Source organism: Amphiura filiformis, chromosome 8 (genome assembly GCF_039555335.1).
Source record: "Amphiura filiformis chromosome 8, Afil_fr2py, whole genome shotgun sequence".
NCBI classification, from domain to species: Eukaryota; Metazoa; Echinodermata; class Ophiuroidea; order Amphilepidida; family Amphiuridae; genus Amphiura; species Amphiura filiformis.
Window position 1 is genome coordinate 60324937 of NC_092635.1, and position 27957 is coordinate 60352893.

Genomic DNA, 27957 nt, shown 5'->3' on the forward strand with positions numbered 1-27957 from the left:
TAGATCCAGAAGCGAGTGGCATAGCCTGGAGCTATGTTGGCGCTCGCCACCAATTCACACGCCTGGGTAAAAGATCATAGCACAGCAGATAACGGGAATTAGTCGTGAGCCCAAAGAGAGGTGATTACTTTCGTCTTGTTGAGCTGGAGAAGGCCGTTCTTATGGAAAGAATCTACCCGATCACAAAACTTGGTCAATTCCCTAATTAAAAGTAGCCATCCCGTATAGGCTTCCGGTAATACCTAGCCCATATAAAGAGATATATCGCACTGATGTTATATACCTAACTGTCGTATTTGTTGTTTTTAAAACAAACTGCCATATATATATCTGCATTGCCATGCCATGTTTACGTACGGGGTAAAACTGGTTGGCAACGGAAAAAAAATATTACACAAATAATTCAACACTCTTTAAGTGAAAAGCTGTGATCAATAAAATATGGATTTTGGTGAACGTAATTTCTCGTGATCATGAACGCACAAGAATGGTAAACTGACAGCAAATTATCATTGTCTTACGCATTTTTTTTTATCAATGTATCTTTACATTGCTTCTTCTCAAAAATCGTACGGTCATCCTTTGCCTGGCTGCACACTGCTCACGCATAGACACACACTCTATTTCATTATCGCGCCGAGACAAAGTGAGCCTTAATTCCGTGGTTACACTCTTGGCAAAAGGTTACAGAGAGGAGTAATTACCCATTGCATTGCGCGCATGAGTTGCATTATAGCAGCAAACTAGTCTCCGCTAGGGGTAAATGCACTTCAAACCATGCCTAATGAAGAGGTTAAGCCAGGGTTACACTAGCTCGCCTTGTCCGGTTTTTTTCTTCATGTAGCGCACATAGTGTCCACCTAGCAGCACTAATCAATGCTTCACATAGTCTGGTATTATTAATGGCCTGAAAAAAATAAATGCGCCAATGGTAAGAGCTATATACAAGTTTTATACATTCATGCTTTCATGTAAGGGATGTTCGATTTCTGCGCGATACATCGATGATGAATTTGTTTTTGCGACTTTTGTGTGTGAGCATCCAAACATTTAAGGCGGCTTTTCATAGCGTTATTTTATGCTAGCAAATCCTTAAAAAGGTACGATTCATTAAACTTGTTTCAAAGACAAGCCTCTCTTTACATAAAATATGCAGCTTATGTTTGGCTGATTAAATGTTCAATAACATTAGGCTTGCTATACATTGCAACATCACCAATCTGTTTACTTATTCAAGAGTAACAAACTACACAGAAACAAAATTTGAGATCAACATTACATTATAAATGAACAATGGTGACCACTAAATGATACTAATCTGTCGGCAAAATATTGAAATAACAGTTCACTAAGATCATTCTGCCTCATAAGAATCTTTCAAATTTGGCGCGAAACAGCAGCCGGCCAGTAATATAACGTGCTTCAGTCTGCCTCATATCACTGTGATTGTGACAGATCTTTGAAAGTGTAAGTTGTGAAAATAAAATTAGGCAAAAATGGATTTTGTTTAAAAATATACATGTGCAAATAAAGTCAGTGGCAGCGCATATGAAGGCCTATACCCAGTACGGACCGGTACCCAATAACAATATTTTTTATATTTGCTCCGTATACATTTGCTCATCATCATATCCTTATTTATAAGATCTCTCATGTAATGTAACAAAATATTCTTTTTCATGAAAAAACAAAACAAGAAAAAAAAACCATTCTTATCGTCAAATTATTCATTTTATTTGTTAATTTGCACATTATGCACAGCCACAAACTTAGGCTGTAAGGAGCAGCAGTTGCTTCATACATGTTGGTCACCTATCAGGGCACAGTTCTTTAACCCCAATACATTTGCACATCCATCGTATGACCTTTGAATATTTGAATACAAAAACTCATACCCTCCAACTTGAGGTCAAATTTTGCACTCTGGTTGTTTAATTGATGTTATTGAACTATGCTACTGGGTTGAGGCCATCGTGGTCCATAGCGATTGTACATGTACCATCGATGATTGTACTCTTCCACATCTTGCAAGATATTTGAAACACTCCCCTACAATGCCAGATTCCGGTGCACACTTTTGCATTATAAAGTAAGTTCTATGAATGCTTGTGGTGGATTATCATAATAAGTCCTGCAAATAATGACATATTTCCACAATAATAGTATTGAATTTATAAGCAATGAATCAGGGTGCCAGGAGTTCAATGACCTCTGATACCCTTTTCAAATTTCATTGATATATATCCACTTATAAGAAAATATCATGGTGAAATTCCAAGTACCAGATTGGTCCGAGTATAGTCCCACCCGTTTTTTAGGTGAAAATTTTTAACAATTGGGGGTGGGATTATACTCAATTAAAAAAAAAAAAAAAAATTTTTTTTTTTTTTTAAAGTTATTTTTCTGGTTTTGGAGTGTCCCTGGACCTAGACCTAGATGCTAGGATCATTCATGGTTGACCTAAAAAAAAAAAAAAAAAAAAAAAAATTTCAAGATATTTTGTATTTTTAATATGAAAATTGATAATTTGTATTCATGTGATACTCTATTAATGATTTCAAAATGCATTGAATTTGAATGCATTTTGAAATCATTAATAGAGTATGACATGAAAAACAAAGTATCAATTTTCATATTAAAAATACAAAATATCTTGAAATTTTTTTTTTTTTTTTTTAGGTCAACCCTGAATGATCCTAGCATCTAGGTCTAGGTCCAGGGACACTCCAAAACCGGAAAAAAATAAACTTAAAAAAAAAAAAAAAAATTTTTTTTTTTTTTTACAATTTCTGAAATTTTTCGAAAAATGGGGGTGGGATTATACTCGAACATGGGACTATACTCGGACCATTACGGGTAAATCATTGCTCCATGGTATGATGACCACTGAAGGAACTTTCTCCCCTGATCACCACCAGTTTTGCTGCCCCCTCAGGCCCATCAGACTTGTCATCCAAGTGCACTCCAGTCTATTGTTTGGGGGCATGCCCCTTAACTTTTCAAAACCTCCTCCACAATAGTGGGCTATTGAACCAACACAATAGGACACTTCAACATAGAAATCTTGAGTAAATGGTAATCAATGGGCTATTTGCCTAGTTTAAAGCCAATGTTTTCTTCTACCTGCCTTCAGCTCTGGCCTAGGTCAATTCAATCGGACCAAACTGAATGAACCACCCGTTAAATTTGAATAATAATTATTTGATTTTGAAGATCATGTAAATTCATGCGTGTGGTAATACTTGGTAGAGTACCACACTACCAGTAGCTGCACCATGAACATTGTTTCTTTAATTCTTCAGATGCTAAATGTTCATAAAAATTTCATGTACTCATAGAACAAGAAATGGTTAAAAAGTTTCCAAATTAACACATTTCTTTTGTATTTTTGCATGAGCAACTGACAAGTTTATGTACTTTTGAATGTTTCTCATCTCTCTTCACTACATACAATAAAACTTGTTTGCGCGATAACATCCAAAAATACCAACACATCAAGCTAATATTCCAGCCAAGAGATCGCTGTTTGCGTGACTGCACAACACATATTACAAACCCACCAGCAGCCTGTTTCATCAGTCGTATGTTTTATTGTATTTCGCTGCTAACGCATACACCCAACTGATACATTCAACTATCAATGTTCTCTATTCCCTTTTCCTTCATTCTATTTTCACTCCCTGGTATATACACACAAGTTACGTTTTTTTGGACGGATACAGTTTTCACATTTTGCCATGAGGTATTGATAATTTGCAACAAGCCTTGCAAACAAACAGTCTTATTCCCCTGTAACCCATTAGACACATTCCCCCTACCGGTAAAGAACGTCATCCCCCTTATGAAGCGGCAATCCTTTCTCGTAAATTGATCAGCAAAAAGGGCTCAATAGGCACAGGCCCTGGAAGTCGATTTGCCCGCTATTCACCCCTGCCTATCTGGGTCAACCAACACACACAGCATCGTGTACACTAGGCCAAATACCTCCTCCTGGATTTTTGGTTTGAATTATTGATATTTTGGCCCAGTTATGGAAGCTTCTCAAGCTGAAAATCACATGATGTGTTATGTTCACACTTGTGTTAATTTAATTTCGCGAGGGGATGGTACCGAGAAAGTAAACAAACTGCATAACAAGCTCATGATGGATCCTGCGAAACAATTGTTGGTAGGAGAGATTACCTGATAGCAATAACCTCTGCAGTCAATATTCACATCTAATAAGGGTATCAAACTACAATGTTGACATACGATCCCTTCCGAATTCGGAGAACAATTTCATGATTACAATATAGATTTTTATCACATGTTTTGAGTACAAAAATGTCAAATTATCACTTGAATGTTGCTATTACCTCACCTGAAGCATACCAAGTTCAACAATTTTTTATCGTTGACCAGTCTCTTTTATAACATAGTTTCAACATTTTCCATCAGAAAGTAGTCCTGTTTGCATCACACACTAGGATCCACAACATTCTCAACTATCAGGGCACACTTCATTGGCCCCAATACATTTGTACAGTCATTGAATGACCTGGGTACATTTGGGTACAAAAACTCACTTTCTGCACTATGATTGTATAATAGGTTATTGAACTATGCCATTGGGATGAGGCCATTGTGGTCCATAGTGACACTATCCTACTAGCTACACATTCAAATCTCTTCTAAATGTTGTAACTACTTATTTGAAAAGGACCTACTGAAAACAGCTCTTTGTATGCACCAAAAAGCCATTACATGTACATACCTCAACTTAAAGTCTACCTCTTTTTAACCCCCTGAGCACTACCTGCCGATCTAACATTGCCTCTGATTGGTCAATTACATGATATTTGCACTTTAATCACCAATCAGAAAGAAGCTTTGCAAATAATTCACCCCAATTTTTTTTTGTGTGGTGAAATTATTCGAACAATGTTGCTGATTGGTCCACTTGATAATGAAAACTTCTTTTTGGCCAATCGGCAGGTAGTTCTCATGGGGTTAACCTGCTTCCAAGAAACAAGACACCATACAACGATCACCTTAGTAATTACTCGCTCTTTCTTTATAATTACATACGATCATTCATTATTTCAAGTTTATAATTTACAGCTAATCGCTGACCTACAAAAACTGTCGCATGCGCTTGATTACCGGCTTCGTCAGAGTACAAAAAGGGGTCAAAAGCTCTTGGCAAGTGACAACCGTTTAATTCCTTTGCATCATGCTGGTGTCTTCGTAGGAGTAGCATCACCAACTCATCTCCCCTAGGGTATCTCACACAACGACTAGAACCTACTTGAACACAACAGGCTTGATTGAGTATTGTCAAACAATGGATAAGATAAGACGAGCAATGAAAGATGCGCAACTTGAAGGAAAACTGTATCACAAACATGGATGTATGGATACTAGCTGTAATAGTGGTAAGGTTGTACATTATTCCGAATCAAATTCATACCATATATATTCCAATCTATGTTGGATACCTGGGAGGGCTGGAAAACTGAAAATTTCCCTGGAAGATGAACAAAATTTCCCTTCCAAAAGACAAAATTTCCCTGGAAGATGAACAAAATTTCCCTTCCAAAAGACAAATTTCCCTCCAAATTCTTATGTCTTTCTTAATTTCCCTCTAATCTTCGAAATTTCCAGGGAAGGAGCTTCCAACATTCTACATTTTTTCCAGGCCTGCTACCTGGTTATGATAAAACATATAATCGCATAAATTCATTCAAATTACAAAAATCCTTACTAAATGGAACAAAAACAACCAATAAAATATTTTCAAAATATACAAGAAAAATAAAAGTAATTTCTTCTAACATAGCTTCAACAATACATTACATTGTAAATTCTAGAATGACCACCACACATGCATGTGTGGAAGCACAGACAGACAGACATACCCCCACACACACCCCCACACATCCCATTGTTCCATTCATTTAAAAAAAATCTCTTCCTTCTGTTACATTATATAGCTTTTTAAGGCCAAGTAAAAAATAAAACATATTTCGTGCCCCTCCCACTTCTTTTTTAGAGGCCGCTATAATTTAATTATTATTTTTTTATAAACTGAGTTTGTAACTTTTTTTAAAAGATGTCTTTAAGTTGAGATATGCTTTCAAATAGCCCTAGCTAACAATTATATAACATGTAAACTTACATGTAAACTACATGGGTACCTACCAGAACAATAAAATAAAAGAGGCTCCCTTCTTTTTTCATGCATACATAAAATAATGTATGCTAAATACAGGGCCATATATGGGTATTTACACCTAAAAAATGAAAAACCCTTCTCCATTTTTTTTTCTCGAAAACCCGAATCATGAGAAACATGTTTTCATTATTACTTGGCCTAATACATGGAGAAGATAAAGTGTCCTTTCTATCCCAATTCCTTATCACTCATGGCCACAAACAGGACCATTTTCTCTCTCTCTCTCCGTCTCATTCAATTATTCTGCACACATGTTTCTCGGGCATATATCGCTTTTCTTATGATGATACAACAGACCAATCTTTGGTCTCAAGTTTCAGACCTGTACATGAAGAGTATTAAAGAAAAGCTTGCAAAGCCGTCTGACCCATTTTTCATAAACCCGAACCACACTCTTGAGTAAATCTCATGAATGGCAATCGGACAAGCTGGATGTGATGCAGGTTTACTCGAAACAACATTGAATCAACATTTTTCTTCCAATATATTACCATGAACTTGACAAAAGTTGGATTCACATAATAGCACATATTTTGCACTATTTTTCATAAGCCCCCATTACCAGTTACCACTGTACAGCCATTTTGGCAAACTTTGCCTGTTTGCTTGACAAACTTCCTGGGCACAGAGTTATGCAATAATGTTTAACAATGAATGACAAAATCCAAATAAGCAAATTTTGTGGTCAAACTGACTTCATTTGTGTCGCCTTTATTTAGGCTCTTGTAACAAAATTAGCCCGTTGATGTGTGGGCTATGGCGAGTGCAGCGCCAAGGTGCTAATTATACAAATCCTGGTGAAATTTCACCTCCTTTTTTCCCGTCAAGTGTTTCCTGGAATGACCATTGAGCCACAAGATTGGGATCAAATTTTAAGTTCCTTTAGGATGACACACTTTTCTCACTGAACCACTTGTTGTATTATGTCACCTCTTGTTTTGTGAACTTGACTCACTGATCAATTTCAATTTTCTGACCACAAATCTTTGCCCATGAACCTTCAATTTGGCAAAACAACCTGTGGTGGATTTTTGAAACTGGAACTTGATCTCAGATGTGTGTGTGGATGCATTTGAGAAGACCTGCAAACTTGAACGAGTGAACGCATCCCTGAAAAATAGCTTGACATCCGAGGACACAGGGAACCGAGGATGTCTACTGCTGAGCTGCTTTTCCCTACCAACATATTGCAAACAACATAACAGTGTCTCATGTGAGGAAATTATTTTTATTAAGACCAAAAGGTTGCTGAGTAAGAAAGTGAGAAAGACTTATAGGCTGAGACCATTTCATGGTTCAGCAAAAAGTGAAGTAAGTCCATGGTGTGGATATAAGTTCTGGTGTGCAAGGTGCTAGGTTACTATACTATTAGTTAGATAGGAAAAAATTGTAGGTGCTCGTTTGTAGGTCTTCATAAGTAGAGGTGTGTGTTTCCCTGGGTGCTTATGAGTTTTAACATTTGCTAAACTTGGAATTGAATAAAGGAAGTAATAATATAACAGTGTCTGTCACATAGCAGATGTCAGATTTATAATTGACACCTGCACTTGAGTACAGTGACAAAAATGGCTAATGAGATTACTAATGGATACTATTTGGTTCAAGTTTGGTGAGGGTGAAGAATTCGGCATGTTTTCCCAACTACAAGTAATTTAGCCAGCATGATAGAGAATTCTGCACAGTTTTCATGCTGGCCAAAGTCTGAGTAAGGGTGAGGAATTCTGCAACCTTTTCCCACTGAAATGTAAAAGGCAAGCACAGCGAGTTTGATTTGGAAAGATCATAGGTAAAGAATTCTCAATTTCTAATTTTGTGCTGTTATTTATTCAATATTTTTCCTCTTCAACTGAACTTGTTTATAAATTCTGGTTTCCACAATAATTTTATGCCAAAATAAGGCTTAAAAACTTTTCAAATTTCAAATTTGGATAATATACATCCCAGTGTATTAAAAAAATACTAGTTAAAAGCCATTATTGTAATAATAAATAATGCAATTATGATAATGAATGAAACCAATCATATCCAACAAAATAATTTCACAATTCAACCAATACTTCCAATAGGGCTTAATTTGTGTTGATTGATAACGAACAAAAATTACCATAACAACATGCACCAGTCACTCAGTCAGTCCTCATTCCTGCACATCATAATCAAATTAATCATTATCATTTCCCCTACAAAAGCCTGTCCTCCTTATTGACCATTCATCTTTGTCGTCAAATTGATTTCAATTGATTTTTGTAGTTCATGGTCATTCATTGACTTCATAATGGACAATACTCTATCACTAGATATCAATTAACATACTCGGTTTGATAATATTTTGGGGTATTTTTTTTACTATATTTTCAATGAACTTGTGTTTTTACCAAAGAAGCCAACCAAAGTCGGAGCACGGATTCCGCCTTGCTTGGCCTAAAAAATTGTTTGATTGGGGTAGCCTGACCTACCCTAAAAATAGGCCCGAACCTGAACTTCAAGTTCAGTAAAACAAGGGTATGTCTGTGGTCTCAGCTACTCACACATTTGATTATGATCGACATCTAAAGCACAGAGATGGACAACTGAGTTAAACAGCTCTAGGCCCACCGAGCTGTATTAGAGGTGCATTATTTTAGTTCCCAAACAAATCAATCCAATATGGTTGAATAAACAGATCTCAAACTTGCATGTTTGCTTGCCCTCAGTTGCAGTTCACTTTCAAGATGGGGTGAGGCACTGAACTTCATATTTTTCACACAAACGACCATACGGGATTACGGGTATGCTCCCACGGAAAGACCCCCCTTTTTGGATTCGCAGCTCCGAAAGACCTGCTATTTGACCAAAATAGAGCTCCGAAAGACCCTTGATTTTGATATTTTTGATATTTCAGCTCTAAAATACTCCAAAATTGCTCTTTCCTCACATTTCTAGTTTTTTCAGGTGATATTTAACAAGAAAGCCAAGAAAGACCACACTGATTTTGACTGTTCGCAGCTCCAAAAGTCCCCATTTTACTTGTTTGCAGCTCCAAAAGACCCCCTTTTACCGGTATGCTGTCAGCTCCCAAAGACCCACCACCTCAAAATTCCGGGGGAACATACCCACCAAAATTTTTTTGATGTGCCCCCCCCCCCCGGACAGGCCAACCCTAAATTTAAAATGTTTGCAAAACTAGTTCAAAACTTTTTTTAAGCGTCTACAGATACATGTAGTTTTGTAGACTGTATTATTTGCACCTTGTGTACCAAACTAGTGAAAAACCACACAAAATTTCTATAATAGAGCTTGTTTTGAACCATTTATATCGTACATAATAATATATACATGTACTTTCTGTTTCTAAGTACCACCTGTACTTGTTGTAGGTGTGCCCAACTAGTGAAAAACCACCCACAATTTCTATAAATTAATCAATTACTTCACCCCTTAATTGTCAATATAATCAACACGTTATTGTTTCTGTTGTCAAAGTAGTGTTTCTAGACAGTTTATTGATCAATGACCATCGCCCCCGGCCTAGTTTGCTCCATAATTTAACAACACTCCACTTGCCCCATCTCGCACGTTGATGGCGATGGCACGACTGCGATATGTATCGAAAACAACGTCGGACATATTGATCATGATCTATTTTCAACAACTTCGCACGGACTGCCCTAAATATTTTCACTGCCAAATCGATGTGACCATTCGGACAGTGGACGTTCGTTAGATTTTAGAAATTTTCCCAAGCCGATGTCCTTGAAAGCTGGGCTTGCAGCCAGCCATGCCAGCACATGTTAACTGACATTTTCGCCATTATTCATTTCAATTAATTTTGCAAACTAATCAAGAGGGGCGGATGCTTCTATAATGAAATGCCACAAACAATCACATAATTCCAACTGTAATCTGCACATGTGTTTATTATAACATGACAACATACACACATGTATGTGCACATGCCATATTTTTGCTTCATAAAAAATTTAATCAATCAATATCAACCCCCATTTTTGAACAACAAGAATAACATGAAGCTGGCAAATTATGGAGGTTTGAAGCTGTGTGAAGAGCTGGCGTTTATGAAGAGAGAAGAACTGGAGCGTACGTAAGTCCTACTGGCACCCTACAGTCCGTGGCTGGGGACGCAGACAAATAAATGAAATAAAAAATTGCAGATGTGAGATTTTTCTTCACAGCCTCAATAAAATATATATATTAAATACAATAGTAGGCAGCTTACACAGTGTCATTTCTAGCAACATTGCACCGTCACAATAGCCAACAAATACTATAGAATTAATACGATTTCATTAATCATTTGCACAAATAAAATGTGCAATTTATTAAAAGTTATCCATAATTTTGATCATAACAAAATGTGTATATCAGTGTGAAATCAATGTGTTGGTGGTCGTGATGCGATTGATTAAAGCAAAGCATGTATGACCTGCCTCTGGGATGCGTTGTTAATATCAGGTCAAAAAGATTTTGAGGCGGATTAGACGGCATCATTCACGATGAACGCAAACGACTAAAGGAAGCCACTAGAAGCTGACGACGGGAAGTGAATGTGAGAGATTTAAACCTCCTTATTTCTACACATCCATTTTTATTCTTAACCTTCACGGGATGATGAAAACATCTCACTCCCTGGTTTTATTTTACACCGCGAGGTTTTCATTGATGAGTTATGCTGCGATGCCGTCCGACTTTGCAACAAATCTGCTTGCACTATGAACCACAATGGCCTCATCCCAATGCCATAGTTCAATAACCTCAATTATATACTCATAGTGCAAAATTTGACCTCATGTTGCAGAGTATGAGTTTTTGTACCCACATTTTCAAAGGTCATTCAATGAATGTACAAATGTATTGGGGTTAAAGAACTGTGCCCTGATAGATGAGCACGTTGTGGATCCTAGTGTTGGTGTCCGTTTGTGTGTGTCCATCATGTATAATAGAAGCAATTCTCAATTTCAGGGGGCTGTTATAGTTAAATGAAACGGGGATTGACGATTTTATGAATAATGCGTCTGGGAAACGTCTCGTCATCATCATCGACAGATGCAAGCGTTGGTCGTTACTATGTGAGGATTTCCATCAGTGTGAACTCACACTCGCACAAGAGACACATGGCAAGTAGGACGAAGCAAAGCAACATAGTGATTACAGCGTTGAGCTCACAGCTTCAAATACACCAGGGTGATTGATCAGATAATTTAGCCCACAAGAAAAGGGGAATGATTTAAAAATAAAGAAAAACTCTCTCACCCTTGCGGAAGTAGCTATTTCAATACTCAATTCAAGTTTAGGTCAATGAACGTAATCAGGTTTTATGAAAACGTTTGGATGTCATCCATCTTTATATATAAATTGTGACAGTGATTTCCACTAGTACTAGTGGTTGGGCTTAAAGTGCAGTCAAGTGCGCCAGACTCATTATCTTTTCCCTTCTCCAATAGGGTCAAGGACAAAATAGACACACAAAAAAAGTATCCATGCATGGCTAATAATTTCTGCCTTTGAACAAAAACATTGGGATATCATAAAACAAATCGAACCAGTTAGCAAATCCATCAATTGTAGTGCAAACTTGTGGCAAACCTATTTGAATAGATTGAAAGTGACCTGTGTGAAAGCTTTCAAATTGTGATACTGCACCATGGAGCTGGCAGTAGTAGACACTAGACAGTGGTCACCAATCATTGCGTATGTGACCATGTTTAATACTCTCACTTCTGCTACCATTTTGTCTATGGTTCTGCTGAGAGCAGAAAAAATGTCAACTTCCCGGGAATGTAATCTCTAAATTTCCCATCCAAGAAGACAGAATTAATCTTTAATTTATTATGTACATTTCTTAACCTTATTATGGAGTCTCCCCGTCAGTCCGAAACAATGTCAGTCTGAACCACCGCTAGTCCGAAATTTTAAGGTTAGGTTTAGGATTAGGTTTAGGGCTAGGTTTAGGGTTACAATGTAGCGTTAGGTAAGCTTAAAATTCAGACTAGCGGTGGTTCGAACTGACAGAGTTTTCGGACTGACGGGGTGTACCCCCTTATTATAGGCCTATTTGATTTCCATCCAAACACCAAATTTCCCCAGACTGAAGTTTCCAAATCCCTTACCTTTTCCAGGCCTGCTGGGAGTAATCTTCATGCGCATTTAACATTTATTTATTACATGATAGGATTAAGCTTTTAGGTCACAAATACATTTTCAGTTCTAATCTTTTTAATTTAAATTCAGCCCATTAAATTACCAACGTTTTAAAAACCTGTGTGTACAAGCAGATCCGAATGACAATTAAGGTAATAGACCATTTAAACGTTATACGGCCAATCAACTTTAATAACCTATTTGATGGTAATAAAAATATTCAATTAAGTCACCTTGAATATATTCTTCTTTTAGGAATGATATAGCAAGTACACAGCTCTCTAATAAATGATTCAAACCTGCTATAAAACAAAATAAACCAATCCAAAAACTAAAAGTGTTCACTTAAATTACTATTCTGTTCAAATCACATTTCTTTCCAGGATCTGTGGTTCATGGGCTATTCCATTTAAAATCCACACTACATGTACCCCTGTGGAAGAATTTAGAAATATCTGCCACAGGGGGAGTATGAATTTCAAATGGAATGAACACATTAGGCAGCTCCATTTGAATTTCATACACCCTCGGAGAAAGATTCAACCTGAATCTTCCCCTGAGGAAAGGTGAGTTTCAGATGTAGCTGCCAATGTGTAATAATTCCATTTGAAATTCATACTCCCTCTGTGGAAGATATTTCCAAAATCTTCCACAGGGGTAGTGTGGATTTTAAATGGAATAGCCCAATTCATGGCATTCCATTCATGTAACAAAATGTCAGGCCTATAAAATTAATTTAGGAGCACTTAACATTCAAAATGCAAACATGTCTTGTGTGCATAAATCAAACAGACCCGATAAATATTCTGGAATATCAACTGATCAATGCACTTGTCATATAAAATGACATACAATAACCCAACGAAGTGGTTCTACAATATGGCCCGCCCCTCTTGTCCAGCAAGCTCTTTTCAACGAGCCGCTACTCAAAGTGCACAGACACCAGTTTACCGGGTTAGGTTACAATGCCAAATCGTTGTAATTCATCCGCCATACTTTTTTGTATCAAATTGACCAGGTATACCATAACTTGCAGATTACATTGATTATCCTGTGCAATCCCCATCTCAATGAAAGCTGCTGAATAGATTTCCATGTGCGATGACTGTGATAATAAGCTAGAAATGTCTTCTTTTTTTTTTTGTGGGGGACGGGAGCTCGAGAGAGCAACCTTTGGCGCAACTTCAAAAATGTAGCCTATATATTCTTTCAATGATGCCATTTTAGAGTTCGTAGCTCACCAGGTCCCAACAAAATCCTTTATCTTATGTATGTTACTGAACAAGCTCTGCAAACACAATATGGCAATGCACCATGTGTGTACCACGGAACTGGAATTCAGATTCAGCTATCCAGGGTTCAAAGTTCACTGACCTAAACAAAAACAGTATTCAGTCTCACTCTCCCATAAATTATGACCTTCACAGGCACAGTCTTGACTTCAAATTATCAATTGATCATTATGAACTACAGGCTGGATGTAGGTAGGTCCTATTAACACAATATGAGACCATTTAACACACACAAGAGACTACCATCACCGATTCCGATCCTTATCATCTATAGCACAGTTAGTTTAATAGTGACTATAGACTACCACAAATACAGTAATGTCTGCGCTAATATTGACCGTTAATGGGACAGCGTAACATCTGCAAATAATGAACGAGAAAACATTAATGAATCATTACAGCCAGTCAGGCCTAGTATTTGTGTCCAGACATCTGGACTAATGAACGGGACCCAGGACATTGCTCTACAGATCCACAACATGTCCATCTATCAGGGCACAGTTCTTTAACCCCAATACATAATTTGCCAATTCATTGCATGACCTTTGAAAATTTGGGTACAAAAACTCATACTCTTCAACTGGAGGTCAAATTTTGCACTAGGATTGTTTAATTAAGGTTATTGGACTATGCCATTGGGATGAGGCTATTGTGGTCCATCGGACAATTAGGACATTGCTCTACAGATGCATGCCAATTTGCAAGGTGAATTCAGATTATGAAAAATGGTCCCTTCTCTGATGATGAAAGTGCTTTCATAGTGCAAAGTTCGGCAAAACAAAACAATGTATCAAATTCCACAATTACTAATGCTACGCATATCATATTACAATATCCAAATATCTCTATGTAATTCTTAAATGCTGATGAAGTAAGCTTCAAGATGGCGATGTTGATTACAAAAAAGCAGGTTATAACAGGGGCAATTGGTTTTAGTGTACCAAGGCTGACTCATGGAAGGAATCTTCTCTGCATTACTTCACTTGTGAATAGCGATACTGATCTGATACAGTCCAAAGGATGCACTAGGATCCACAACATGCTCATCTATCAGGGCACAGTTCTTTAACCCCAATACATTTGTACATTCATTGAATGACCTTTGAAAATGTGGGTACAAAAACTAATACCCTGCAACTTGAGGTCAAATTTTGCACCATGAAAATGATTGTTTAATTGAGATTATTGAACTTTGCAATTTGAATGAGGCCATTGTGGTCCATAGTGATGTGATTGCCAAGTGGAACTGATGGCAGAGGACTAGGCAAGACCTGCATACCGTATTTCCTCAAATAGTCGCCCCCCCCCTCAAATAAACACCTCCCACCACTTTTTTCAACCAAGATGTTTCAAAACTGCCAATATTTCCATGCTATCTTGTGTAGTAAGCTTACCAAGTTGCTCACATGGTCGTTAATAGCATCAATAATCTGCGAAAATCCTTATCATCTATAGCACAGTTAGTTAGCGACTTTCAATTTATACAAATATGATTAAGTTTACAAAAGAAAGAAAAAGTTGCTTATTTAATTGCACACACAATAAGCAAATTTATTGTGAGTTAGAGTATACATGACAACCCAGTCACTAGGATCCACAACATGTTCATCAACATCAGGGCACAGTTCTTTAACCCCAATACATTTATATATTCATTGAAAATGTGGGTACAAAAACTAATATTCTGCAACTTGAGGTCAATTTTTGCACTATGATTGTTTTATTGAGGTTACTGAACAATGCCACTGAGATGAGGCTATTGTGGTCCATAGTGAGTGTCAATCTTTGTGTTTCCTCATTAACAGATTATTAACTGATGTGTTGATCACTTAAATCAATTAAAGCAGCTAATATTGAATCAACTGACCTATTTGGTAATTGACAAAATCTATTTCATTAACCATGTTAAACACTGACTGGTGTAAGATTGACCTATGTCAGGCCACTGTGCATATTTTATCGATTTGTGCTGATGAAAAAAATGTAAGCTATCATACTTACAAAGAATTTCAAGTAATCTTAGGCACCAGAAAGTATCAGTTAAATAAAATAACAGATAAGCAAAAACAATGATTGATCTAGATTAATATTAAAAGTGGGCAGATTCAATTGACAAAATTATGTTAACACTGACTGGTACAAGCCAACCCAATGGCAGGCCACTTTGCATATTTTATCGATTTGTTAAAAATTTATGCTGATGAAAAATGTATCGGCTTTCCTGCTTGAAAAGATAATTAATTGTAGGGATCAAAAAGAAGTACAAGTGAGCATGTCAAAAACTTGCATAATATGATTGACAGGTAAACTATGATTGATTGACCGCAAATAGGCCTCTAATATATCTAGATTATATTGGACAGGTTGCTTTAGGGATGCACCATTAGGCCTAAAAAAATTGTTTGATTGGCGTAACATAAAAAAAGTTTTTTCCGCACATTTTAAGCTGTAAATCGTGAATGATAAAAGGCTTTGGAGCTTTTTTTGCTTTTTTTTTCCAAATTTTTATTTTTTCAAAAAAATATGAAAACAAGTCTAGGGTCGGGCCTATTTTCAGAGTCGGTTGGGTTACGCAACAATTTTTTTTAGGCCTTAGAATCTAATGATATCAAGGAAGGGGGGGCCTTGGAAGTTTTTAGAAAAAAAAATGTTTGTCACACCATCTGAGCAAAAAAAAAATTGCTCCAATAAATGCTCCACCTCAAACCCTCCCCCAAAAAAAAAAAAATTGCTCAGGTAATCGGGTTTCTGGAAATCATTCAATCAATAACGAACAAAAAAAGCAAAATTTGTAATAATTTTGTTGCTCCAATTATTGACATTAAGTGAGGGTAGTGAGACATAAAATCTATCCTAAACCCCTCCCTGTGATTAATATTAGATCACTAGATTTCACTCACTTCATATATATCACATATGATCACAGCACTATTTTGATCGAAATTGATGCAAGGAAAAGCAATTCATTCCAGATTAATGAACCCCTCCTCCCGGACCATATAATTTTTTTTTGCAATTTAATAATAAAATCATAGTTTTGATGAACTTTGATATCATTATGCAGTAATCCGTCTCTTTGAAATTCAATACCATTGCGAGTTAAAAAATCGGGGAATGTGATTACATGCTATGTCTCAGGTTCTTGCAATAATGACGCTAGGCGAACATGAGCTGTGATCGGCAATGACATGTTATGTATCGCTAACATATTTCGTGACACTACAGTGTTCTTTAATTGCATTAACACACACTTTTTTACCAGACACTAGACAGAGAGGCACTATGTTGTTAAAACACCATGTCGTATTAAAAATAATAACGAAATAAATAAAATCTGCATCTAGACCATAAACATCATTAATAAACATTTTAACTTTAAAGTCGCATTTAATTTTTTTAATTATATAACAATTTTTCAAAATATGCAAAGATCTGCAGATGCATTATGATTTTTTCACTTTTGATCCTGAAAATGGTAAACATTTGCCTTGAAATTTGAATCTTTCGAACCCTGCCATTCGAACTTTTTGAATAAATAAACTTGGTGTAGTACTATTTGCAGGCTTTGATACATGAAAAAGCCAATTTTCACCAGTCATTGTTTTTGTAAAATTATTATTATATTTTTTTTTTGCATCCTCATCCATTTTTTTGATTTTGTCACAATGAGTTCTTTAAATAATCAAAATTCTCTAAAAACAAAGAACTTTTCTTCATAAATTATTTGGAAAATAAAAACCGTATTTGGGGAATAAAAGCGTGGACTAAAACAACCTCAGCTTGGATCATGACGGATTAACCCAATCTCTATTGTGATTAACCTCTCTGTACCATAAATGAAATACCTTCCTCAAGTAAGGTAAACTCCAGTGAACTTTTGCCCACTTCTGCCTTTGGGCAATATACACACTGAATGCATTCACATGACCAAAGCAGTCTTGATGCAATGGCTCCACGATACGTGACCACCGATTCTGTACAATTCACTGCCACGTACATCAAAGTTTTGAAGAAGAAAAAAAGGCACACAGTCATCACCAGTTAAGGGTCTAAACTCAATAGAAACTATAGTTAAGAAAAATCATAATGCACTGCATGAACACTCAAAGTCAACAGATTGATCCAACTGTTTGGGACGAAATTGAGCTGCACTTATTTTGGCTGCCCTATTGCCTGCACACAATACCACGAACATTCAACAATGAATGACAGACAGCCACCATCTACAGGCCATGAGGTCAATCGTGCTCTACACCAATGGCTTGGGCAAATAGCACACACAAAAACAGTTTAGAAACTCGTGCAAAAACTACTGGTTTGCAGCGATGTAAAAATGGCTTGCAAAGCGAACAAAAAATTGGTTTGCTGATTTCTGTAACCTAAGCTAAAGCAAAGAGTATGCCCATAGTGGCTTGTACTTTTCAACATACAAGACTGTGACAGACTGCACTCATCTAAACCAGTGGTCTGAATCCGACTTGGGGAAAAGGACAGGGAAAAAAAAGTGAGGAAAAATATCTTGCTGTTGGGCAAAGTAAAATGAGTTTCACAAGTGTTTATATGGTTTGGACATGACCAGCTCCTAGCAGACAGCCATTCTAGACTAAATGGCTTCAGTAGGTCAAACTGGACACCAGAGGTGACCAGTCATTTTTGTAGGATTGTTGATCTTTCAATGACAGTTCCTCCTCAATATCAACATTCTTGACTAAACCGCCCAAAAGAAAACCCATTTCACACTGTATGCCCGATTCAATGAGCGCAGTTGGTATGTACTTGATCAAAGTAAACAGGTTGTAGAGTGTATATCGACAAAAAGTTCGACTTTAGATATGTTTAAAAAAACTTTCATCTTTCCATCAAAGAATGTTAGTTAGTAGTTACGCCTCAAAATAAATGTAGGAAGACTGGAAGACCACTAAATAACATTTCTTTGAAAGTGACCTGATATACTTGGAAAAAAAAAATTCTTTTAAACTTACGTATTATAACACATAATAACATATTGAAATTAGGAGTTCCAAATCGGTGTATTTCCAAAGATATCGTCAAAAAAATGTTGAATTAGTCTCAAACGTTGTATACCAGAGTCGAGACTAATTTGTCAATTTTTTGATGACTTCAGAAATATACCGATTTGGAATGCCTAACTTCAATGTTTTAAATGAGAAAAATATATGCTTTCACCTGATACCAAAATCTGCATTTTGATGGAGTTTAAGTGGGGGGGATGAGGCTGTCAATCAGGTTACCCACTTTAATTGAACGTCTTTTAACCTGTGACCTCACATCTGAAAAGATGTCCTGATCACGCACCAAATACCGTGTTTAATTTGAGAAATGGACAAAAAATAATCACAGTGTCACCACTAAATAATTCCAACAACCAAAACCAGGGGTACACCCATCAGTCCGAAACACTGTCAATCCGCAAACCCCTGTCAGTCTAAAAATCTCATTGAAAAAGACATCAACCCTAACTCAGCTTTTGAGACTGACAGTGTTTCGGATTGATGATGTTTCGGACTGACAGGGAGACCCCAAAACCAGTCTCAAACATCATTGCATTAAATCTCTTAATTCTTTTTTGCTATTCCAAAACTGTGATACTAACACAGTGCATTCAGTCATGGACCCTTACACATATCATATTTATCTAACTATTAAAACTCTTGAAGCAGTGAATGTTATGATTGCAATGCTGGTCACATACAGCTCTCAGGCTCTCAAGTGTTGTTTCGCAGGATACTTCTCTCGGGTTAGCTGACATCTCTTCGCCAACCAACACTAGCATCGTCTTCAGAGACGCAAAACAACATAGCTGCAGCGATCCACTCCTCACTTTAGGATCGTTGTGATTTTGCATAATTCAATTATTGTTTTTAATTTAATAAAGCGGTTTTCCTCTCTGCACCAGAGGTGACAGCGTGACTCTGTGACATCACACCACTTGGATGACTATCATGGTGCAACCTTCCTGTCTTCCCGATATAATGACAACTTTTGTGATCAATCATATGGTGAGGCTTACTATTCTTGCACCATATTGACACTTTTGAAAAAAATGGTGAAGTTTTTTGTTGTTGATGACTTCTATGCCATTAGCACCTAATATGAATAATAACAACACCTTTTAGGCCTATAATTTAACCCTAGAAGTGGCATTATCCATGAAAATGGAGCGACTAACGGGTAGGGGCAAGGTCCCATTGGGGGGTCCGGGGCAGCACCTTGGGTGCTCATGGATTTGAGGTGTTTTGATTGGCCCAGATTGGCCATTTTGCACAACTTTTTCTCTTTCTATTTGATTTATTATACAAAGCATATAATAAATTCAGATAAAAACAGCAATTTTTCGGAAATTTCTTTTTGTCATTTGATATAGCCTAAACCATATGATAGTATGCCTAAACATTGATAGCGATTATAGCCTTACCACTAAAATTGCTGATACATCATTCATATCAACTTAATTCTATAGCATAAACACACACATGAATACAATGTAGGCCTACATGTACACTCTGAATTCAACTCATGAACACATACTGCCAGAGGAGTATGACCTTTGACACATGAAACATTATCTGTGAATGGCCAACAAATATCACAACCTGGTTTCAGAAAAGACAAAACAGTACTGTTTAATTGACAAACCTGTGGTTTAGAAATACTGAGAACCAGCAGGGCCAAATTGACCCTAGAATGACCCCTATACCACAAAAATCTGACCCTAATAACACCAGAGACAGACAATGAATTTGAATTCATCAATAGAGAAAGTGTTTTGAGCTCACTGCAGTACTTGCAATGATACTCAAGTTTGATTGGGATGGTCAGTGGGTGGGTGTACAAGCCTCTGATAGTGCCCAGGATAGGGTCTATGGCAAGACCAAGAGTAAGAGGGGAGTTGGAAAATCCTAATAAATCCTGACAAAGACAGCAAAATTTCCAAAAAACATGGAATATTAGATGCCTAATTTCTTTATTTGGGAATGTTAAAATTCCCCTCAGAATCTGAATCCCAACATTTCCAACAATGCTGTATTTTATTATTTTCACAATTCCGTTATATAATGTCATGCCTGTAGAATTTTGCTCCTTTGCTAACCTCTCATTTATTAATTGATACCATACATAGCACATTTATTTTTGAACCCTCTGGACTGATCCTCCTCCAACCAGCATTCCCCAGCCATTTTGGCTTGTTGAAGCATGAGTCACCCAGCCACAACAGTACATTGTAATACATGTGTACTGATAAACTGGTTTGTTCATGGTGGAATGGTTTCACAACATAACAAAGGTTATCATGGTTATCAATCATGTAGAGAAAAACTATATATTTTATGACCAATTCTCAGGTACATGTACGTAAATAAAAGATCTAGATGTAAATTACTAAGCCATTGGTCTGTATACATGGTATACTACATACTGTAGAGATCATGCAGTGCCTAATGAAACATCATGGGTGCTAAAATCATGGACAAATCAAGATGAAGCTCTGTTCCCATATGTATAGTGGGACATTTTCACGCTTTTCACGGTGGAATAGGCAGCTACAAATTTTTGACCCTGTGAAAATATTTGTTACACATACCTGTGAAGTTTACTTAATGTGAATATTTGGAAATGCGAATTAAACACCCACTAAAACTGTCCAGAATTTTGTGAGCTAAATGAAATTCTCTGTATAAGGCCAATGGAACTCGATTATTAGTTTCCGATTGGATGTTTAAAAAAAAGGATGAGGTCGCTATTTCATTATTCATTATTCGGTCTCTTTTCATTATCCATTATGTCAACTAAATCAATGATTTTATGAACAGCTTTCTCCAAATTTAGGTACCCCACCAGTACCAAAGTATATATTGTTGATGAAAGACCATTTCAAAACAGGTATTAATGCTTAGATCATCTTTACAGACATTTTGCAACAGATTGAGAAAAAATTTGAATTTGTTTTCATAAAAATGAAAAGAAATTAGCAATTTTTGTAATCATTAGAAACATGATGAGGTAATCCTTAAATTTCCATTATTTACTACATCCTCTACCCCTACAACTAAGAAAAAGTGTTGATTATGATCAGCAGGGGATGTCAGACATTTTGAGAGTTTCAATTTTGATTATTTCCATCTCAATTTTCAGATAATTGACTTTTTCATGAAAATAATGAAAGTTTTGGTCAAATTGAAAAAGTGATGCGGGCGGTCAATCGGAAACTAACAATCGAGTTCCATTAGCCTAATGGTCAAACTTTTGCGCAATTGTGCTATTTGCGCCGAAAATTTTGGATATTTTTAATGTCTATTGCAGGTTTTTTCTTATGTGATGTCCATGGCAGTTTTCCACAAAACCTGAGGTAAGCTTAAAATAAAATCAGTCGAAAATCACACAAAACACATCTCGCTTTTGGGCTAAAATTCATAGTAAAATAAGAATTGTTATTGCTAAATCATATTCTGGCATCAAAATGTACTTACAGGTGCAGATTTTGTCCCATAAAACAACATGCAATGTTTAATAGGGGCAACCATTAGTATCGTAAATCCCTCCTTTCTACTGTAGCACCATCCAGATTGATTGATCAATAAATCAGAAGCGAGATGAATACTAAGTATCGTGTTTTTTAACCTCTTTAAAGCGGATCACATCTTTTTAGAAAACATTGACCCATGCGTTTCTTCCTGTCATAAATCGCGCAAAAGTCTGACCCATGTAACGATGTTGCATTGCAATATTATCACCATAACATGTTTTCACTTTAGGACGGATGCACCTGGCGATACTATTGCAATGTTATAATGAGAGCTAATACAGTAACTAACAAGTATTCATAACCTCATGAATATACACGATGCGTGTGATCCAATCACATTTTATTATTTGTAAAAACTCAAACGCAAATCAAGGTCATTAATATACCATAATTGACCGCTGAATGCGTAATGGTTCTAGCGTAAATATTAGTAACCTCTGCTGCTGCTGCGCGACTTGTTGTGCGTCAAACAAACATGCGCGAGTGCTGGTTGCCAAATTTGGATTGCGCACTACCATATTTGCACAGAATGTGATTCGCACTTTTGTTATTAGTGGTCCAATTTTAGCCTGTTCGATTTTTGGAAAGGGCAAATGTAAATATTGTTTACCTTTACAAACTTTTGAGGAAAATTTTGTGTTATCTTGTAAAGTTTATGATAACTAGACTAGCGCCCTTTGGGGTTAGGATGCCGTGTCATGACCACAGCGATATTTTCCTACATGTTACTGAGGATGTATACATCAGGGTGAAGATCAGGAAAAATAAAAAATATAAAATTACATATCCTTAGGGATGAAATCAAAACTCAACCGCCGGTTCCATCCGGTTTTCATTGTTTAGAACAATGTTTAGAACAATGTTTAAAACAATAGCAACCGGACAGAACCGCCCGAAACCGGCAGTTGACCGCCGGTCAAGTTTTGATTTTGTCCCTTACTATTTATTAAAGCATGCTTTCTCAAGCCAACTCGTCGTCCGTATTCCATAGTGGCGTATAGTGGGCGCCTTGAATAAACAACTTTTCGAGAAAATCGGGTTTGAAGAAATGCCAATTTAAAATCGAGTTGTGTAAATCAGACATTCATTATATTTTGTAAATGATGTGAAATTTCTGTAGTAAACTAAATAGATTTTATTGTTATATATTTTTCAAAAGAAATAAATACATACTATTGCTGGCAAACTGACAATAAAACTATACGTCACTATGGAAAGCGAACAAAACGCAATACCCTAACCTTACGTTAACCGTGACGCCACCTCGGTCGCGCCGTGTAATCCCTATGGCGTTACTTTTCAGTCATTCAGTATTCCATAGTGGCGTATAGGTCCGATACATGTACGCCACTATGACATACGATGTTTTTCATTTTTGCCGATATTTCGTAATTATAAAATGTGTATAAAAAGTGGCGTATGGTCGATACGCCACTATGGAATACAAAAAATGTCACTTTGTAACTATACGCCACATTTAATTAATTAATTAGCTAATTATGACTGATGAGACTTAGAAAAAATGAAAGAGAACATCATTAAAAACATATGTGCCAATTTTCAAAAAAATGACCAAAAATCACTCTTCGCCACTATGGAATACAGCCGGCGAACTGCTTTAATTTGACATGTAAAATCTGCTGCATGCATGCATTGATAACATGTATAGCAAAATCTCCCTATGTTGCGTTCCCTGTTCTCTGCTGCCATTTTCCACTTTACAATGGTAACATTATTATGGTCTTTTTGTTCTCGTTTTGGAGCGACTGAAAAACATTGAAAGTTCTGCATAACTACCAGAGCTGTGTTTGTTGCAACAACAAGAACGCATGTATGCAAAATGTCCTCAAACAAAAGTGGCCAGCCCTTACACTAGCCACCATTTGTCCAACCTGTGATGGCAGTTGCCACTTCTTTGAGACGTCACCTGAACTGCTACACTGTGTATATATTTTTAAATGTTCAACAATTGCATCAACACTGGACAACAGGATTGGTGGTAGAAGGTAAAACTATCAGTCCAACATACCACTAGTCCGACATCTCAATATGCCGCAAAAGTTCGCCTAATGGCGCACCTGGACTCCTTTGCATGTGGGGTAAATTTTATGTACAAATTAGAGAGCTCCCTCCTCTAAAACTCCCAACAAGAATTAAGGGTCCTTATTTGCCTGTGGGATTTTTATGGGAAGACACTTTTGTGTCTAAAATTCCAGTTATGTCAAGGGAGCCCATATACCATAGCGCCATTAGGCGAACATTTACGGTAGTCAAAGATCCAAACTCAGTCCTCAAAATGACACCCTACAGGTACTGAACATACTATAATGTTTGGACTATAATACAGGGTGTATCAAAATGATTGTACCCATCAGTTTCTAGAATTCCAGTGATCATGGACAAGGCAGCTCTTATCTGTACAATTCAAGAGGATCCAATGCTGCATACTGAAGCAGCTGGCTTGTCAATAAACACCAAAAACTGATGGGTTCAATTTCAAAACATTTTAATACGGTCTTCCATGTATACATTGTTTTAACTTCAGATTGGGTCCAGGTAGTAACAGAGGTGTAGCAGATCGCAGATTGAATCCTGCATACTTTAACCTTATCCTGCAGAGCCTATGCATACAAGGGCAGTTTTTTGGCATACAACCGCGTATAAGCACTGATGTCACTGCCAAAGGTGCACAGACGTGTTGGGCACTTTGGATAAATGCTATCAGCAGGTTGGTGGCAGACCAGACCATAACACCACTTTACAGTGGACTGAACTTCAAAAAATGCTAAGAAACAAAGTAAGCCTAGATTTACACATATGTATAAAATACTACATCATGTACACACTGGTGAGTGGTGACACACCGAGTTGAAAACAAATAACGTAAACAATGCGAGTGCATAATATGTCATCTGTTTACAAGTAAAAATACCAACATAAAAATGTGTCATTTTGATCAGGGTCAGTATCGGCATCAAAATGTAAACATATCACATTATTATAATACTATCGTAACAACTGCTTTGTAATTTATGATCTGGTGCTCTATTGATGATTCAAATGTACTTTGAAATTCCATCAATCTTGTTGATTCCATGATATTAATTTTAAAAAATATTCATGAAGCACAATGTCTGACACAGACAGTATCATGAGTATGTCTCTTGGTTAAGGCTATGTATGAGTGATACAAATCATGATCCACCTAAATAACCTGAACCACTATGCTAATTCATCATACTCAACATTCACTTCCGCCATATAAAAAATAACTGTCATGTCTTAAAAAATGTGTCTCACTTTTCCCCATACATAATTAAACATGAAAGGTTTTTATTGTACTATGATTTTCAGGTATCTAGCACTTATGACTGTGCATTTTTAATTGGGGTATTTAACCTTATTTTAGTAAACATTGTCTGTCTTTCCTTTACCCCCTACTAGTTGTAAACCCTGAGAGTGCCAATTGAATAAGGTGAAATCTAAGGTGTCATTTATGCAGAGAGAAACCAAACAATACTGTGCATATCCAGTAACACGTTTCATAATACATGTCACACAGGGCATTCATAGCAAGCACACACAGAAAATGTGTGCTAGCAGTTCAATGGTGATAGGTCAGCCTACGTATGCAGTTGCCTGCATGCTACAAAAAAGGTCATATAGTGTTGGTAAACAAACGTCCCGACCGTTAGTATCTCTTAGTATATCCATGAAAATTGGGCTACTGTTGTGTAAATTAGTTGCGGTGTGGGTATAAAACTATATCACTCATGTGTTTTCGTGGATAAATACTATACCTATAAACGCACAGAGCATGATTCCTCGACAATAACATGGCACATGTTGGGGATCACAATAATAGTGTACTACATGTGACAATGGCAATGCGATCAACACACATACCAACATTTTCATGTTGTGCATGTGCTAGATCGAGAGAATAATTTTACTTACCGGTCCTCCCGGTACGATCGAGCCATTGGGGTGGTATCCACTTGCTATAATCGCCAAGTTAGTATAGGATGGAAAGCGTGGAATATGATCCGATTTGTTTCCTGTATACAGTGGGGTCAGAACGGAGACAAGAGCCGTTAGTCAGTCAGCGATCGACTGTGAACAACTACGACACATACACCATTTGCATAGCTCAAGTTTCTTCATCTTTCTTACGTTACACACAGCTCAAGTACCCCTACTTTACTGAATAAACGTGGTACTATAAACTATAGGTTCATGCCATAACTAGATCGAACAATTAAAACATTAGGACAACACCGAAAACTTGGAAATTATTTATGCCAAAAAGTTCATACCAGTTGTCATGCATGATTGGTATAATGGCAGCCATACGTACCTTCGCAACCTCCATGCACTTTCTTAGCACGGCTGTCTTTCAATGGGTCCCCGTAGTCCGACGATGAACCCAAAGGCCGTTTATTATTTCTCTGTGAAATAGAGACCAAAACGACAGTTAGTATATTCGACAGAGATAGTAGTAGACGATTTTGAACATGTTATATAATGTCATTACATCGATTTTAGATGAAGAAAAAGTATATTTACCTGTGAGTTGGATACGGGTTTGTTCTGTGAACTGACCGACTCTCCTTCATTCACTAAACTCGATTTGATGTCGTTGAGGTGGTCGAAAGAATCTCGAGTTCCTGGCACATTTTCGATAGCTTTTTCCTCTTGTTCTCCTTCGGTATGATAAATTTTAGTTTCATCTTGGGCACCATCATCCTCCTCACCACGACTGGGCTGTTGAGGCATGGTGTTGGGGTAAGATCCAGCCCCGTTATTCGCGGCGAAACGTTTCAAGTTAACTCCACTTTCTTAGCACGTCCCGCGTCAATGAATCCTTACCATTCAGTTGTGTACAGACGCAAAGGCGACTGGCCAACATCAAAGCCTTACCGCACCCTTGATTGACAGCTCGGATTGTCAGCTGGGGGCCACCGTAGCCAATCAATTAGCAGGTCATGCCGTATTCTAATGAATATGCAGTAGCAGTTTACTTCACTGGGGGGCGCTAGAGCCAATAAGCTAATAGATGTGGTTATTATGCACAAACAATCATGAATATTGATAGAATTCCGCACATACCTACTCCATGATACAGTAAACCCAATGCTTTGCATGGGACGGGTAAACAAGATTTCTGGGTTCAATTTGGGGAACTGTGAAAGGCTAAACGGTTGACCCTTGGTATAAAAGGACGCCGATGCAAATGAGGTAGTTAAAATACAAAACACAAATTAGTTTACGGCTTTAATAAGATAAACTTAAGATGGCTCTAACAGCTACACAATGTCAAAATAAACTTGTTCTTGAAAAGTGTAAAGATTCAATATTCATGAATTTAAATTGTACATGTGCTATTTCTACCAGCACTACCAGTTTTTAGCAAGGCGTATACCAAAAGTTTGTTTACAAATTACACTTCCTGGAATTGATAAGAGAAGTGGACGTACACATCTCGAGGATAAAATGTGTGGCAAAATTAACTTTTAAATATCTAAATGAAATAATAAAAAGAAGAAGAAAAATCAGACATGAAAAAGATAAAAGAAACTGGAAAACAACATAAACTTGTCTGTGTTGTAAATTTTATTATTTTATTATTTATTTATTTATTTATTTATTTATTTATTTATTTATTTATTTATTTATTTATTTATTTACTTATTTATTTATTTATTTATTTATTTATTTATTTATTTATTATTTATCTGATAAATATTCATCAAACCTATATTGCATAT

The 27957-nt window shown here is 36.8% G+C and overlaps 1 protein-coding gene across 2 annotated transcripts in view; it reads right to left on the reverse strand.

Moving 5' to 3' along the window:
* LOC140159308 (transcription factor 7-like 2) overlaps positions 1-27076 on the reverse strand; it is a 111804-nt gene extending 84728 nt beyond the window's left edge. The window contains exons 1-3 of one of the 2 annotated variants that reach the window (XM_072182734.1): positions 26756-27076; positions 26547-26637; positions 26147-26247 (exon numbers count right to left, since the gene is read on the reverse strand). In XM_072182734.1, the coding sequence (XP_072038835.1) occupies positions 26147-26247; positions 26547-26637; positions 26756-26965 (402 nt within the window). In that variant the 5' untranslated portion in view covers positions 26966-27076. The remainder of the gene's footprint in view (positions 1-26146; positions 26248-26546; positions 26638-26755) is intronic. The other variant, XM_072182733.1, reaches the window with a different exon arrangement.
* Between the last annotated feature and the right edge of the window lie 881 nt (positions 27077-27957).